At 44.7% G+C, this 17914-nt stretch overlaps 1 protein-coding gene across 1 annotated transcript in view; it reads right to left on the bottom strand.

Moving 5' to 3' along the window:
• Positions 1–16893, bottom strand: part of LOC111079048 (zinc finger protein jing) — a 134049-nt gene extending 117156 nt beyond the window's left edge. Inside the window, exons 1-2 of the mRNA XM_041592151.1 lie at positions 16733–16893; positions 14718–15720 (exon numbers count right to left, since the gene is read on the bottom strand). Of these exons, the coding sequence (XP_041448085.1) occupies positions 14718–15412 (695 nt within the window). The 5' untranslated portion in view covers positions 15413–15720; positions 16733–16893. The remainder of the gene's footprint in view (positions 1–14717; positions 15721–16732) is intronic.
• Positions 16894–17914: the final 1021 nt, after the last annotated feature.

Below are 17914 nucleotides of genomic sequence, written 5' to 3'. Positions count from 1 at the left end.
GGCATGGCATGTCTAGGGCTTGGGCTTGGGCTTGGGCTTTGGCTTTCGCCTTTGAGGCATACATATGTAAAGCTCAAGTTGCCTCCAATTCCATTCCAAGTGTTAGCAGGAAAACTGTCAACCAGCCAGCATATACACTGCGGAAGGCAGGACACAGAGCAAGGAAAACTGTCAGCTGCAAATCAAGTTTCTCCGAAGCGGCTTTCAGGCTTAACTGGTACGAGAATTCCTTCGAATGTGATTTGAATAAGTTTAAACTAAACACAGAATAATCGCATTTCTATAGGAACTCAACTGAAACTGCGTACCATATTGATAACTACACAAAATCAGATATTTCTTGTAATATTTCTTCTTTAGAGCTAATTTTTTTGTACTTTTCGGCTCTGAAAGCAAGCTTTATTTAAGCAAACAAATGTAACCCAAATCCGCTCTTAATTTTCCCTTGAATCAGTACAAAAATTTGGGTCTAAAAATTAATACAAAATTATAGTTGCAGCTCCAAGCTTTTGAGTAAATAAATTAAATTAGTTTTCTCTTTTTGGGCGTACGTTTGCCGGGTTCAGGCTTTCCCTGAAAAATGAATTATGATATTTTCCCGTACATAAGCGAGTTTTATTGCTTTCAGTGTATTTTGCCGCCCCGTTGCCCCGAGCTGGTTGTCTGTCCGTCAGTCCCCCCCAGTCCATCATTCAGTTGTAAATCCACTTCACTCACACAGAGGGACACAAAAGTGCTAACTTAATTATTTAGCATGCGAGCAGCACAAGAACGGAGCAACAGAACAGCCAACAGCCAACAGCCAAACGCCAGAGTGTAAGGAATAAGAACAACTTGAAAACTTGGCAACAAAGAAAAGCCCCGCTGAAGCCCTCACTGCCACTGCCCCTCCCCCCTGTCGCTCAAAACTCACACACCAACAAGTGCCGACAAAAGCCAAAATCTCAGCAGCATGAAAGTCGCGCGAAACGTTCAAGTTTTCGTTTTGGTTAAGGTTTAAGGTTTTTTGGTTTTCGGTTTTCGGTTTACGGTTTACGGTTTAGTCTTTCGCTTTGCCTCCTTTTGCGCTGTTTCCACTGTTTCCTCCGTTTTGTTGTTAAGTAGATTTATGCACGTCTAGTCTGAAATTATTTGAAACAAGTTTTAAAAGGCATATGGCCAATCTTCAAGGAAAAGAGACCTTAGCTAAAGCTCCGACTTTGCCTTCGACTCTGAGACTCCAACTCCAAGCGAGACGATGGACGACTCCCAGCGCGACGACGACGGACGACGGACGACGATTCAGGTAGAGGAAGGGCGTTGCAGACGACGGACCTAAAACCTAAGCCACAACTCAAATGGGGAGATACAGATGGGGGGATGGAGAGGGTTGTGGATGGGGCATGGGGGATGGGGAGACTACATAAAAACCCCATGAAATATATACAGAGAATAACAACAACAACAAAAATACAACAGCAAACACATGTCGACGTCGTTGACGTGCCAAAGATACAGGTAAAAAGATACAGATACAAATACCTGACCAACAAAACTGCAATGGCCCACAAGAAGCGGTGCTCCCGAGACCCCCGAACTCCTCTCTCACCCCATCTCTCTCTCTCTCTCTCGCTTTATCTCTCTCACTCTCTCTTCACGTGGATTCCACGAATTTCACACTTTTTTGGCTCTCGCTTGATTATGATGATTATCAGGCCACCACAATAATGATGATGATGATGATGACGATGATGATGAAGGATTAAGCTGCCCTGTCGCTGCTGCTGATGCTGATGCACGAAGATACAAAGCGTCTTGAGATACCCATCGGAGATACATTTGCAACTGCAGCCAACAAATGAAGGGGCGTAAGTGCAACACTACTCAAAGGCGCCTCCAGAAGAGATACAGATATGCGTACGCCACACCCCCACTCCCGCTCCACGCTCACACGCTCCTTGAACAACTGGCGCCATCTGTGGGCCAAAGCTCAGGCAGCTGTTGAGGCACAGGAGCAGGACACCAGCCGCAGATAGCCCATCCCCCTCTGGCGTTGTTGTTCCATGAATTTTTAATCAAACGAACGGGAAGGGGAAAGTGAGACCCAGGGAAAGATAATTCCCTCCCGAGAGATCTATCCCATTGATGCTCTCCAGCTCCCCTGTTACCCTGCATCTGCGACTGTTCTCTGCTCTACACCTTCCACTCCCTGCCGTATCCATCAGATACTTTTGCCACAGAGCCATCGCCCATCGCCCATTGCCCGTCAAGTGCATTTGGCCAACGCCCTTAACCAAAACGGCACATTCCTTGTGGGGCTTCCTGCATGCAACATATCGCGTGACTGCCACTCCAGAAGGAAGGGCTGCCACTCAAACAGACAGAGAGAGAGAGAGAGAGAGAGAGACAGAGAGAGCAAAAGAGAGAGCCACAACTACCGTGTGGCAACGCCTTCGATCACTCAATGGCCGCCAAAGTATCCTCCAATTACCAATTTACGACTCCATTTAAACCAGAGTCCAGAGTCCAGAGACCGAAACCCACGGAAACCCACGGAACCCCCAAAACGGAAGTCAGCATTCAGGCTTTTCCCTCATAATTTTCTGACTTGACTTTTTTACAGCTCTCTAAGCCACATGAAGGGGGGGTTGCAAGAGAGTGGCAGGAGTGAGTGGGGTGTGGGGTGGTGGGAAACACACAAGAAAAATTAATTTATTATGTTAACAAAAGTTTTGTAATGTTTAAGCTGCCGCCGCCGCCCCGGCAATTAAGTGACAGAAATTATCAACTCTATGAGATCTTCCACATGTCCTCCCTCCCCCAGTCCCAAAGGTCCAACATAGCCCAAAAGTTCTGGACGGGTTTCTCCTGCTCCTTCCCCTGCTGCTTCTGTTTCTGTTTCGCCCCTCGTTTGCGTGTTTAATGACATTATGATTAAAATCATTTTGTGTCAAAAACAATTGTCGCACACACTCACACACACACTTACACACACACACACACTTTGTCCGCTCTCGCTCTCGTTCTCGTTCTCGTTTTTTATTTGTTGTATTTTTTGTCGGGCGGAAACGGACATCGGACATGTCAGGGTACACCCAGGACCCCCCCCACGACGCGACGATTATATGGAAAACTTCCATCCATTTCTGCTTTTTTTTTTTCAACGCGCTAATGAGCGTTTCAGTGTCGAGTAGTACAACAAAAAAGGGTTTACCAAAAGGGATATTTGTATCTGTGGCATGCCTCGTAATTGGCTAGATTGTTGAACATTTGTTGGGGGTGGTGTCGCTGGGTCACCATACTTAATCGGCTTTCAATGACAACAGTTCCCATTACATCGTTATGGCAGCCCCCAAGAGATTTTTTCTGGTTTATTCACGCTTACCTGAAACGGAAAATGAAAACACAGAAAATATTCGATTAATTTTTTTTATTTTCTAACAGATTTATGAAAAGTTTTTAAAGATTTTAGATAAATAAACTCAATAAACTTATTCTAAAGAATCCAAAATGAAATCTTGGGGATGGCTCCCTTTATGCCATATTTATGCCCAAACATTTTTATTGTGTCAGAAAATGAAACCGCGGATCTCTAGGGTATGCAGGAGCAGGGAAATCCCCTAAATTCATTATAAACATGGTTTATACATATCCCCAACCAAATGGTATTTATGTATGTATGTAGTATGTAACCCTCGGGTTATTATCAATAAATATGTGGGTTATCAGGTCGCGCACCCGCTTGAGGTCTTTGTCATCATTGAATGCGTCATGGATGCGCGTCCGTATCGCTGTCGTAGGTTCCCATTTCCAGGGACTTTCCATATATATTGCCATACAAAAATTCGTGATAATTTCAGTAATCATTTTATTTTCTATTTAGTTTAGTTTTACTCATACCCATACCCTGTACTCGCACTCGTACTCGGGAGAGGCCGACCCGCTAAAGTGATAAGAACTCTGACGCCGTTCCCAACGGAACTTATGCAACTCCCCCCCAACCATACGATAAGTGCGCTCCCACCGCTGTCTGCCGTCTGCCGTCTGCCTTCTTTTGGTTTGTTTTATGTCTTGGCAAACATTCGATAAAGAGAAAAAAAAAAAAATGAAAATCCCCAAGCAAATATCGGGGCGAGTAAAAGTTAAACAAATATGCATAAAAGTATTTATGTTTGTTTATGTCCGTGTCCGCCTTTCTGTCGTTGAACTTTCCGCCATTTGTGTGTCAATTTTAATGAGCGCAGTTAACAGTGCACGGCAAAAGTAGATAGCCCCCCAAAGGGGGGGCGCACCTCGTGACGAAAGATAGAAACCCTTGCAGCGGGTATTTGGACTTTGGCTCGTAGAAATTAAAATATTTTCGTTTCATCGTTAGCAATTGATTTACTCCCGACATTAACGACGTGCCGCCCCAAACTCTAGCACATAGCCCGCCCTCAGAAAAGTCATGGTGCTTGGGCTGGAGCGTCATGGTGCACATTCCCTCACGCCTGTGGCAAATAAATGGTCAAAGTGTGCTTTAATTAAATAAAAGAAAAATAGCCAAGTGCTTCGGGAGCAGCAGGTTCTCTGTCTCTCTCTCCTTTTGCAGCAAGTAGCTCGCCAGGCATTCGTGGAATGTCCTGGACGTCCTTTTCAGCGGGCGAGCTGAGCTGCTCATCTCAAGCGTTTGCTCATAAGGCATTTTTCTTCGTCTTTTCTGATAAATTTAAAGGCATTTTGCAATAAACAAGACAACGCTAGAGAGGCGCTGGCAAAGGCGGAGACGGAGGGACGAACAAAACAGAGGGAAAAAAATTAAATGAAACATAAAAAAAAGTTTTTTTTTGCGCTCTGTTTTTTTTTTTGCACTCTCTCTTGCACGCCATCAAAACGAATAAAACTTTGAAAAACTTTTGCAGAGAACCGAACCGGTATTTCTCCTCTCTCTCTCTCTCTCTTTCGTTCAGATACTATATACATATATACAAAATATAAATACATATGCAGACAACTGCAACAGACAGAAGAAGACGCAGCAGATGAAGAGACAATACGCCCGACAAGAGTTGTATGGAAGGGGGAGGGGATGGGATGGGGGAGGGGAATCCAATGTCAGACAAAAAACCAAACCTTAAATGTATCTTACGGATACATAAACATGCCGCACGTCTTTGTCTACGTAAATGGCCCATGAAAATGAGACAGCGACAGCGACAGGAACAGCCAAAAGCCAAAGGACCAGAGAACATCACAGCATCAGAGCAGAGCATCCTCTCAGCATGATAGTCGCCGTTCGCCGTTTGCCGTTTCGCTTCGCTTCGATGGCGACATCTTCATAAAAAAAAAAACACAACAACAAAAAGTGCCAAAAATCGCGTGTTGATAACGGCGCGTGAAACAGGCGGCGGCGGTGGGTTTGGGGCGGGAAAGAATAAAGAAACCAACATAAAGATGCTGCTGATGAAGTTCTTAAAGCTCTGCTAAAATATTTATGGCAACAGGTTCAACGGTAGAAACCTTTTTACAGCCAGGAAAATTCCTTAAAAACTGATTTTTCCCTCAACTCAAAATCAATGCCTGATTTCCTTCGGTTTTGCATAAATAAACCGAAATAAGAGCCTTAAACTTTCATTTCCTCAACTAATCCCTGGGAACTATGATAATCGTCCATCATGATTAACTTAATCAATTTGCATAATAAAAGCAGTTTGTGGCTGTGTGCTGTGTGTATCGATTGCAATGGCAATGGCAATTACATTGCTCTTTTATCGCTCACAATTGTGTGGCGTTTTGTGTGGCTTTTCCTCTCTTTCAGCAAAATTTCCACGCTGCGCTGGCAATTATAATAATAATGATGCTGCCACGTGCAACGTTGCTGCTGCTCCAAAAATTTAATTTTTCCTAATCAACTGAAAATGTAAATTTAATTAAAATACGCCAGGCGGCAAGCCACGGCAAGCCACAGCAGTGGCGAATGCAAATTATCTAACAAATTAAAACATATTTCAATGAAATTCAGACTTTTAATATTTATTAAGCCTTTCGGTGGAGTAAATAAATCATTTGACACATTCACATTATTCAGGGAATACATTTTTTACATTTTATGACCATCTAATTGCTCATATTTTCATATTTGTATATTTTTCTATATATTTGTATTACATTTTCAACGTAATTGAACAAAATAATTGATTATGCGAGAGATTATGCCACAGAGAGAGACTGTGTCTAATTGATTCGTTGTCTAATTAATTTGTTGATCAACTTGAAACATTACCAAGCCGACTTTCATTCAGATTGAGCTCAGAACTCAGAACTTGTCGCCACAAAAGATGATTGTTGATTGATGATTGATGCATTCTCGCACACACCTTCCCAACGATTTAAACTTAAATCAAATGCAAAATTTGTAAGGTAAAATTGTAAAAAAAAAACGTTGAACCAGACACCAGAGGGGGGCCTGACTGAATGACTGATTGGTTGACTGACTGTCCGATGCGCCTCACTGATCGACTGCCATGTGGCACAGAGCTTCACGTTAATTACATTTCCATGCCGAGCAATTAAAACGCAGGAGAGGAAGGCCAAGCGCAGGCTATCAACAAGGGCAATACTCTGTAATGGAAACCGATTTCAATTTCTAGAACTAGTCTACATCTTCCATGTAAGAGCCTTGCCAAACGTTTTTTTCGTTGCCAAGCAAACCCATCATACCCCCCATGTCTACCAAAGGGTATTGGCAGGGCTTTGAGAACTCATTTGTGCCGCAGACAGCGGCAGACAGCGGAGTACACGGGAGTGCGGGGGAAGCACGTGGGTAAGGTAAGTGCTGCAAAGTGTCTGTGCTTCAGAGAACATCAATCCCCCGCTGTGTAATCATAAGCAACATTGTCAATTACTCAATCATTGATTACGATACGAGCAAAAAATACCAGGTGGAAAATAATAGTAATTATGCTTCCGTCCGTCCGTCCATCGGTCTCTCGCTGAGAGTTTCCTTTGTGGCATCCACGATTGTGTGTGTCAGCGGGGGAGAGGGGCGTGTGTGAAATGGGTTGTGACCCCCCCCTCCGATGATTACTTGGGGAAATAATGAAACAAAATTAAAACATACTTAGGCGGCGGGTCTTTAAAAATTGTTCAAAAGAACCTTAGAACATGGCGAAAATTTAAGCGCTTTTGCGCGCAATCGATTGAAGGTTGATGCGACTTAAAACGCATTCGCTTTACAGTTTTGGCGTTTTAAAACGCGTTCGCATGCTGGTTAAAGCGTTTTAAAACGCGTGCGCTTGCATTTTGGAAAGTAAATACCTTGAATGCTGTGTGATTTTCACAGATTAAAAATATACTTTCAAGCGTACTTTCAAATCATATTTTGATCAAAAAATTGTGATTTGATCCAAAAGTTTTATGGTTTATCCATAAATTGCAGTCACTTGTTGCGGCTTTGACCCCCGAGTTCTATTACACGGATCGAATTTTGTTGTAATTAACTTTTAATTACCGTTTTGGGTGGGGTGGGAAATTTGTTTGCTTTTCAAAATGTTTGCTCTGGCCATTTGGAAATAATTTGAAAATCACATTATTTATTATTTCATTTCAACTAATTAGAATCCCAAACACACTCAAACCCCCCTTGCAACCCTCTATCCGTCCCTTAACCACGAAACTAATTTCACACGCAAAATACACATGAAATTAAAATCCAAACAAAATGGCAAAAGAAATTCTTTTGACATTTTCTATCAATATTTATTAATTAATGTATTCAATATGTAAAATATTAAGCCAGTGGATATTCATGTCTAATCAAAGGCCAAAAAACCATAATCACACAACAACAACAAAAAAAAAACAAACAAAACAAAAACAGAACAGAAATAAACAATTTATAGTGACAATTGCATTAAATTTGATGAAATGTCAGGCTTGCGGTCACTTTTTACACACACACAGCCCTGTACTACCCAATTGCCCTCCACTATTGCGCTCTTTCCCTCGCTCTTCCCAGCCCACAAAGCAGAAAGAATTCTCATTCTTATTATGGCTATATCTATTGTCTGCTTCCGACTTTCAATGAACGAAACGAACATTCAAACGATTCGCCTTCATTCACTCTTTTCCCTCCCCCATTCATTCTCCAACCCCCCTTTGTTTGTCTTTTCCTTCCGTTTACCATTCGCATTCTTTCCTTTCAACCTTTTCTTTGAAATTGGCTTTGTGATTTGTGATTTTTGCTTTTCCTTTTGCTTTTTCTGTCATTCGATTTGGTTTTTCAGTTACACTTTTGCTTTTCAAAGCTTCTTAATGTCTGTGTTCTGTGTATCTGTATCTATGTCTATGTCTGTATCTGTGGCTAAGTGGAGCACAAGTCAAGGTCAATGTCAGTGGAAGAATAAGTGGCTGAATGCAACACCCAATGACAGAAATGAAAGGAAAAGAAATGAAAATATGAAATGTAATTGCAATTGAAATAAAATAAAATGAAAGCAGGGAAAGGAATGGAGAAAGAGTAATTAAACTCGAAACTCGAATCGATATTTCTATTTGGAAGCGTGACTGGAAGGGTCAGAGCACATTCAAACTTCTATCAGTGGAATCAATAAAAAGCGAAATTCCCATTTAAAGTATCTTAAACTTTGACAGTACCCACTCCATAAAATGTCCATCCATTGGCTATGAAAAGTTCCACAATTGTTGTACGAATTAAATTGGTTTGTCGGAGACCCAGAATATATTTTACAAATCTTTTCTTTGGTGATATCTAAGCCCATTGAAAGCCTTTATGTATTCTCTTTCCATATCTGAGTCTCTGAAACCCAAAACTAGCTGCAATTTATACGATAGTCTTGTGTGGAATCGCATCTTCCCTCATTTGTATGCCCATTATCCCGCTGTGATCCTGAAAACCCATCAAAATCCTCACATCACAGGCAACCAAAGCATAATGATAGCCCATGGCCAAATGCATTTCCATTGTCATTGTCATTGCATCAAGTGCGTCTCTCTAACGCGCATTTCCAACTGAATCTGGAGCTGCGATTCCTCTGATTCCGTCCAATTGGCAGGCAGGCAGGCAGGCGGCCAGGAGGCAGCATAATTGCCACATGTGCCACAGAATTGAGTTCAGCTTATCACCGCAGCACGCACAGGAAGAGGGACAGAAGCGGGACAGAAGCGGGACAGAAGCGGTAGAGACGGAGGGGGCATGGGCTGCCATGCACATCACTCATACGCCATGTTTGTCCAGTCGATGCTTAAAAAGTTAATGACTAATTTTCGCTGGCGCACAACATGAGGCAGCAGCAGCAGCAGCGGGAAAAAAGTGCCTGCCACGGCCGTCAGTTGGTTTTTCGGGATGCCTGTCTGGCGGCCACACAATGGGAGTGGCAGTGTGGCAGCAGGAGAGGGGTTGACTTTACAGCTGCATTGGCTGGTGATTGGGCGGTGGGGGGTGTGGGGTGGTCTTGTTGCTCTTCCACTGCTTGCACTGTTATTTCAGCTGCATGCCCCCATCATCATCATCGTCATCCTCGTCCGACTCTGTCTGCCACAGCAACGTAGCGGCCGAGAAGTGTGGAGTGCGCCAGCAGAGGACTGGGACTGGAACTGGGAACTGGGGACGGGACGGTGGACGGTGGACAACCAACGCGCGCCCCTTCGGACTGACGTTATAATTAATGAAAATTTCCAACATTTCTGTTGATGTTTCCCCAATGTATGTTGTGTGCCCTGCCACAGCGAGTCAGTCCCACAACGCGAGTCCGACTAGCAAACTCCTCACAAAATAGATGCACAAATCTGCATACAACCAAGGCCAGAAATTTCCAGGCTAATATGATTTTGATTTTGGTGGGGCCAGCATTAGAATGCCATTAACTTGTTGGTTTGTCGGGTTTTCTACAATTCATCCGATCCATGCACTCATCCATCCAGCCAGTCCTTAGCACATTCATTCATTCTCATTCAGAGGATAGACAGAGACAGAGAGAGGGAGAGAGAGACAAAATGCAATTTGCATGAGACGTGTAAGCGATGCATAAATTATGCATCTGTTGCACAAAACCCTAAACGCCCTCTCCATGGGGAATATTTGATGGGGTAAAATCTCGTGAATAATTGTAATTAAAGAGGTGCTTTCAATGGGATTTCTTAGATTGATTCCTTGGGGTCTATGGCGAGGAGTATGCAAGAGGCAGCAGGAAGCATTTCTTACCCCTTTTTGACTTTCCTTTTCTAGGTATCTCAGCCACACAACAATCCTCTACTTTCCCCTACTTCATTTTGCCTTACGATTTTCTGCTAAATTTGTCACTTCACCTCGCATTTTTCTCACACATTTCCAGCAGTTTTCCTCACCTAATTTCACACTAATAGCACAAATGTTGCTCTCCGCAAAATCCCTACTTGAATCTCGCTTTTCTCTCGGTTTTTTTTTTGTTGTGATTTATGGCCCCAAAAAGTCGCGCACGTATTTCAGCCCCTGCTACCCCTACCCCCAACTGCAGCACAACATCCTCCACCTCCCCCACTGCCTACTCTCCGCTCTGCCCCACTCTTTCCTCTCTCTCTCGCTCTTGCATCCATTGTTTGCAGAGACAAAGTAGCGTGCGAGTGAGTGCAGAGGGAAAACAACTGAGAGGCAGGAGCTGGGGGCGGTGGAGGCGCAGGCGGAGGCGGAAAAAACGTCTGCATTCTACAATTGCGAATTGCATTTTCCATGGAACGTAAATAGAAGCTATTTAGCAAAATGTGCACGAAAAAACAACAGCAAAACAGCAACACAACAAAAAGAAGGAAAGAAACAGAACTACAGGGAACGCTACACAGCATCCCAGCGGGGAAAAAAAAAACAGGAAACGAACGCAACTAACCCTCAGATACTCTACCCATAAGATACAATTATCGAAATTTAAATTAGAACTTGCTTGAAGTATGCGAAAATTGTTCCTTTTGTTGGACTTTCTTGCAAAAAAAAACTGCCCTTAAGGCTGAGGAAATTGCTTCCTTCGTTGCATTGCCAACCAACGGAGAATACCCTCTCTAAAGGGTATAAAAAGATACATCCAAAGGGGGAAATGCATTGCCTGAGCGAGGGAGAGAGCGGGATGGTTGCAGAGAATTCAGCTTTTGCCCCGTTTTGAGGTCAATGGACAAAACATGCAACATGCAGGCAGCATTTATTACGACTTAATGCGCTCCCTAAAGGGGCGAGCAGCAGCACGGGGAACTGGGCGGGCGGTATGCCAGCGGTAAAAGGGTAGAGAGGGAGGAGAGGCTCTAATTTCGTGTTTAAACTGCTTTTCACACAACATCTCCACTCAGATACACACACACACACATACACACCACATGGAAGAAGCCGCAGCTGGTTTTTGTTGTTCATAAAATACAAAACAAAAACAAAAAAAGATACATACAGGAAAGAACTGGCAGCAGAACTGCCACGAATGTGTGATACCCTAGAATAATTGTGAAGCTGCTAAAGCCAATAAGGGGGCCGGGGCAGGGGCAGTGTATCCGTAACAAGTAGAAACAAGTGGAAAAAACCAAAAGCAAAGCCCAAGCAAAGGGCCATGACAGCAGGAGGTGCAACAAAAAGAGGCAGGCAGGCACCAGCACCAGCAACAAACGCTGCAGCGGAGACTCTGGCAACAGTTCGGTGTCGTGGAGGGGGGATGGTGTAGGGAACATGCAACAACAACAACAAAAAGTGGCATAGTAAAAAAAGAAAAACAGACAAAAAAAAAACAAAAACAAAAGCCAACATTTTTCAGTGTGGCCAACTCGTGGCACGAAACTTTTTGGCGTTTGTCAGGGGGGTTGGTGGTTGGTGGTAGGCGGTGGGTGTGCCAGATAGTTGGCAACGCGTTGGCCTACAGTGAAATGCAGATTTGAGCTGATTTTGTGGCGTGTGTGGTGCGCTGGGCAGGGGGACGGGGGGCTGGAAGTTGAGAGGTAGAGCTGTGTGGTGGCGGTTTTCTTTTTATTTTTTTTTTGTTTGGGGCAGTCTACTAAGTGGCTGCTTATCCCTGTGGCTGTTGCAGCTGTAGATGCAACCAAAATTGGCTGCCCAACATATATTCATTTTTGGCCAAAAGCAATCTTGCTTGCTGCAGGCAGCAGAACAATTGGATCGCCCTGCCTCCCTCTCTCGCTCTTCTTTTCCCACCACAAAAGATACAACAACAGCTACAGCAACAGCAGGCAGCAGCAGCTACACATGCAACCTATTACATTGCACTTGCAACGTCATCCAGCATCGCTTTGGAGTCGCTTAAACGAGATAAATCAACGTGGGCGATTACACAATACACACACGACGAATTGTACGAGTACGAGAGTATCTCAATGTGATTGTATCTCTCCCTCTCACCCTCACTCACGCGACCAATGTATCTGTGTATCTGTGTATCTTGTGCTTATGTCTGTGCATGACTTGGCAAAAAGCGCAACAACAACAACAACAAAACAACAACCCACAATCAGTGGCAGGCAGCAGGCAGCAGCAGGCAGCAACAAAATGCAAAAAGCCTCGCGCCATTGGAGCAGTGGGTCGCTGCCGCTGCCGCTGCCGCACTTCGGTGGCATGGAAAATATGTGGAGAAAAACGTGGAAAACCTGTAAGACAAAAGTCGACAAAAATCAATAGCAAACGATGACAGCGCCACCAACAACTACAACAACAACAGCAGCAATAACAATAACAACAATTTTAGATACTTTTTGTTGTTGTTGCTTTTGTTGCTTGTTGTTTTCTTGGGCTTTATGAGCGATAATTAAAGTTAAATGCTTTCTGGCTCTGTGGATGCCACAAAAGATACAAGCTACAAGTACTCGTATTTCTCCACTCGGAAAGATTGCAATTTGTATAGACAAAAACAACAACAACAAAAAAAATGAAACTTTTAATGACTATTCCCATTCTCTGGTTTGGATTGTCTGCTGCTGGTTGGTTCAGTAAGAGTGATTCTGCCCGTAGAAGCAGAAGAAGAAGCCAAGGCTGAGCAGCAAAACTCCACGCAATTGAGGTCAGCAATTAAAGAAATAAAATAACCAAAAACAAACGAAGATTATTCGAAATTTGGGTGCCCCAAAGAAGATATGGTGCTACGATTCGGTTACAATGTGCATTCCCCAAAAGATATGAAATGCACTTTAAAGATACAAGCAAAAAGGTAAAAAATAAAAACCAAATACGAAACAAAACAACAACAAAACAGCAACAATGTTTCATGTTTTGTGACGATAAAAAACAAAGAAAAACCACACACAAAAAAGCAAACACACACAATAAAAACAAAACACACAAAATAAATAAATCAAAAAAGAGTTCAATGACCAAAAAGTTGAAATTATTTCCGACGACTGCGAGACGAGTCGCAACGTCAGAGAGAGAGAGCGAGAGAGAACGCGACTTCGGCCGCAGATACGTGATAAGCAGAGAGGCAGACGGGTGGGGCCACTCAGTGGGGCTGAAGGGTGCGAGGGGGGGGCAGCACCAATTGACAAAACATTTCGCGGCGCGTCAAGCTTACTGACAGATACAGATAGCCGAGATATCAGCAGCATTCGGCAGATATGTAGATGCCAGTCGATAGGCGTTTGGCTAGGAGAACTCTTCGTCTTATCTGTGGCATGCCACCAACTGAAATTAATTGAATTGCAAAAAAGGCAACCCAAAAGATTCGACTCAGAGTGGTGGAAAAAGTGAATATTAGAAGTTGAATTTCCATAAGATGCATCTGGAATAGTGTGGCATCTATATCTATGTATCTGTGTTGAATGCAGCCAGGAAGCCGCGCTGTGGCCTCTCACGCCCACACGCCATAAATTGAAAATCATCAGCTACTGCCCCCCCCCGGCTGGCTGATAAATGAACGCATGTTCTGCGTATCTTTCAGATACAAATGTGTGCAATCGCCGCCGCCCCCGCCTCCAGCTCTGCTTTGTTTCAGCTGCGGCTGCGGCTGCGGCTGTTGCTGGCTGCTGCTGCGTTGCGCATTTTTAATGAGCGGAAATTAGTTGGCATTGCGGCTACAAGATGTGCAGCTTTTGTGTGGCGGCTGCCCATTCCAGTAGATACAAATGTATCTGTGTAGCTCTGTAAGCCATAAATACACAATCTGATGACGAGGGCCATTTGGGGGTGCGCGTGCCGCTTGCCACTGCGATTGTTTACAAATTTCAAGTATCTCACGGATGCGATAATCGAATCACGCTCGTTTAACTGCCAAATAAATTCAGAACAAATCGGTTATCGGTTATTAGTGTTCGAATGAATCTGCTCGTTGGAGATTTGATTGGTCTTCAGTGTAGTAGACGACTGTATCTCTATTTTTGGCGTGGATACTGACTGCTGACTTCTGCAGAGGCCTTGCATTTGCATTGCCACTTTTGGCACTCGCAGATACTTATTTCTGGTGTATCCGCATTTAGCGCAGTCTTGGCAGAGGCTGCACATCCCGCAGATACACTTTTGCATATAGCCGTTTATAGTTTATAGTCAGCCAGGCCAATATATCTACGAGATACAATTGGCACGGGCCAAGGCGGAGGGAGGGAGGGGATCATGAATCTTTATGGACATCTTAAACATGCTGATTCCCGATTGCCGCTTGCTGATTGGGACAAATGCATCACTGATTTATTGCATCCCCCCCCTCCTCGCTCCATGTATCTGACAGATACGTTTTACACCATTTCCGCATTACCCTGCGACACACCTCTCCATCAGTCACTCACTCACTCACCTGTCGGATGACTCTGACGAATCGTATCGATCCAGGCAACGCTTCTTCGTGCCTCTTCCCCCCCGATCTCCTGCTGCGGTGCCAGCTGCGCCTGTGGCTCCCGCTGGTGTGGTTCCTCCCGGTGGTGCTGCTCTTCCTGCGGCGCCCTGATAGAGCTGAGATCGCAATGCGTTTATATCCAATGCAGACGACTGTGTGGCTGCAGCGCCCGTTCCATCAGCGTTGGCCCCCCTTTTGGTACCCTGCACAATGCCAATGCTGCTGGGCGTGCTGAATGTGTTGCGGGGCGGCTTGGCCGGCGGCTTCAATTCGATATTCGAGTGTGGCAAGGGCACTGGCACTGGCACTGGAGGCGGTGCCAGGGCAGTGGTTGTGGGTGTGGATGTGGATGTTGCTGTGGATGCTGTGGCAGTGGATGTTGCCGCCTGCTCTGTTGCTGTGGCAGTGGCTGTGGCGCCAATTGTTAAACTGTTTAAATTGACGCCGTTTTTCAGCTGATCAAACAATGACAATGCCCGACTGGAGGTTAAAGTTTTCCGCCCTGTCAATGTTGTTGCCGTTGTTGGTTTTGTGGCAGTGGCAGTGGCACTTGGCGGAGGCGGCAATGCAGCCAGACCTGTAGCTGCTGCTGCTGGTGTTGCAACTGCTGTATCTTTAGTCTTTAATGCCGTATCCTTTGGCTGTGGGGCTGACATTTTCTTTCGTTTTTCGTTTTTCCTTTTTGTATTTCTGTCGTTGAGTGTTTTATTTTTTTTATTTGCTATTTCCACTATTTCAGGTTTTGTTGTTGTTGCTGCTGCTGCTGCTGCCAGTAACCGTACTTTTAATTGCTTTCAACAGTTGCCATTTTAGTGGGGGCCTTTTTGGCCTTTCAAGTGTTTAGACCACATTCTTTTTTTGTTACTTTGTTTCTTAACTGATGTTTTCGTTGATTGATTTGCACTTAAACCGAATTGATGTTTGTTTTGAATTGTTTTTTAGCCGTATGACTCACATTAAATCACTAAACCAAAAGAGAGAGAGAGTTCGATAAAACAGCTTTATCTTTATCTGTTTGTCAGCAGTATTCCTGCCACTGCTTTTCTGGCATCATTCTGATAAACTCAATTACAGATGGCACTTGGGGACTCTCGGATTACCAGCAACAAAAATATATTTGTATTTATTTTCAACAAATTCAACAGAAATTCTCATAAAATTCTCATATTTTTGGTGAATTCTCTGCTGCTGCTGCTGCACTTTGATTTTGATATGACACACATTCGTTTGGTTTGTCAATCAGGCCCGATTGATATTTCACACAATCAGCATTCCATTCCGCTATGAAATTTGGAAACGTTGCAAGATTTAATTTTGGATTTTTTGGGGTTTCTTATCATTGGACTTTATGGGTTTCGATGTGTGTGAATGGCAGGCAGACCAGATCAGAGACCGTACCACGACGTTCTGTCGTTTTGTTTCCGGTGCACACGCGCAGTACAATTCTGCAAGAGTGGCACAAAAGATATATATGAAACGCCCCAAAGAACCGAAGAAACACCGAAGAACAGAACACACCGACCGAACCGAACCGTACCGAAAGAAGGAAAACGACAAACGATGCCGATGCCGATGCCGAAACGGGTATGTGCACGGGTATTTAATCAACCGGTTCTCGCAGAAAATGATTGTGTTAAGCTTTTGCTTTGGCTTTTGTTTAGTAAATTATGCACATGGGCGACGGACGGGACGGGCTGCAGGAGATCGATGGTGAGTAGTAGGGAGTGGGGTGGCGGGGGCATTTGTTTAACAAACAAACAAATCTAATCAAATGCATTCCACACACCACTCGCCTCGCGCATATTGACACATACACATGGACACTTGGACACGCACAAAACTTGTTGGGTTTTCTTATCACTTGCGAGCGAGAGAGAGAGACAGAGAGAGAGATGGAGAGCAGCTTTTGACCGTAAGCTCTATTAATAATTCTCTGCTCCTTTTGCCAGAGCTCCTTTGCGTCTCCTTTTAATTACCACAAATTGTCATGCAACACAGAATCGAATCGAATCCCAAACAAAACAAAAGCCAAAAGGGGAAGCGCATGCGAAAAAACTGCGATCTGTGGCAACAACCGGGAAAAAAAGCTGCGCGGTGCCCTGCCTCATGCTCTGCCTGCTGCCGACTAACTGGAGTGGGAGACGACCCCAGCCGAGCCGCAGCCGAACGCCAGTCGAGCCCCAACCGAGAGCCAGACCGAGCTGCAACGAGCCCCAACACGAGCCCCACACGAACGGCTTTAGCCAACTAGAACCGGGCAGAAATCAAGATACGAACCACAAGAAACGAAACCAAAGAACGAGCGGCATGCGAACGACCAAACGAAGGCAACGAACTGCGTTTCGTGCTCTTTCTGTTGCTTTTTGACTCTTCGTTTGGCGCCCCACCAGCACCAGCACCAGGCTAGAGGGTCGGAGAGTGGGGAGGGCTGTGGGGGAAGGCAATGTGCAAGCGACGCGATGTTCACTTTTGATTTCTGTGCAGCGGCAGCAGGTTTGCTCTGCCCCTTCCCTGCCCCCACACCAAACCAAACTGTGGGGCACACAGCCGGTTGTTGCGCCACAGACATATCGCGTGTGGAGCTCTTGCAGTGTGAGGAGTATGGGTGTGTGTAAGTGTGCGTGTGTGTGTGTGCTAATACATATACATATGTGTGTGAACTTCTGGGGGAAGTTCAACATTTGGTAGTTTTTGAACTGCACTCCCGATGTGGCGGTGGCTGTCGGTGTCCCTGTGTCCATGTGTCCGCGAGTAGGTGGTAAGTTCACGCACACAACTCACACGACACGACACGGCACGGCACCACACCCGCTGCACCCACTGTGCAACAGCACTACCTGTTGATATGTGTGGGAACTAATGGAAGAGCAGAGCGAAAAGAATAGTTCGAAAAATAAAAAGGTACAAATAGTAAAACGGTTCAGTAAAGATCAGAAACCGGTTGCCCTGGTAGGAGAGGGGAGAGTACATAACGTTTAGTCAACCGAAACATGCCATGGGAAGGGTGAGGGGGGATTATATCGGAACTACAGTGGGCATTCGGAGGGGGCGGAAATATGAATATTTCGAGCCTCCTCCTCCAATGACAATCACACCAAACCAAACCCATTATGTCTGGAGCTACTAGAGCTAATTTAGTTAATTGTTATGAAGCCCAC

Source organism: Drosophila obscura, unplaced genomic scaffold (genome assembly GCF_018151105.1).
Source record: "Drosophila obscura isolate BZ-5 IFL unplaced genomic scaffold, ASM1815110v1 contig_17, whole genome shotgun sequence".
In the NCBI taxonomy this organism is placed as follows: Eukaryota; Metazoa; Arthropoda; class Insecta; order Diptera; family Drosophilidae; genus Drosophila; species Drosophila obscura.
The sequence above is the reverse complement of the archived record's forward strand: the minus strand, read 5'-3'. Positions and strand labels throughout refer to the sequence as shown.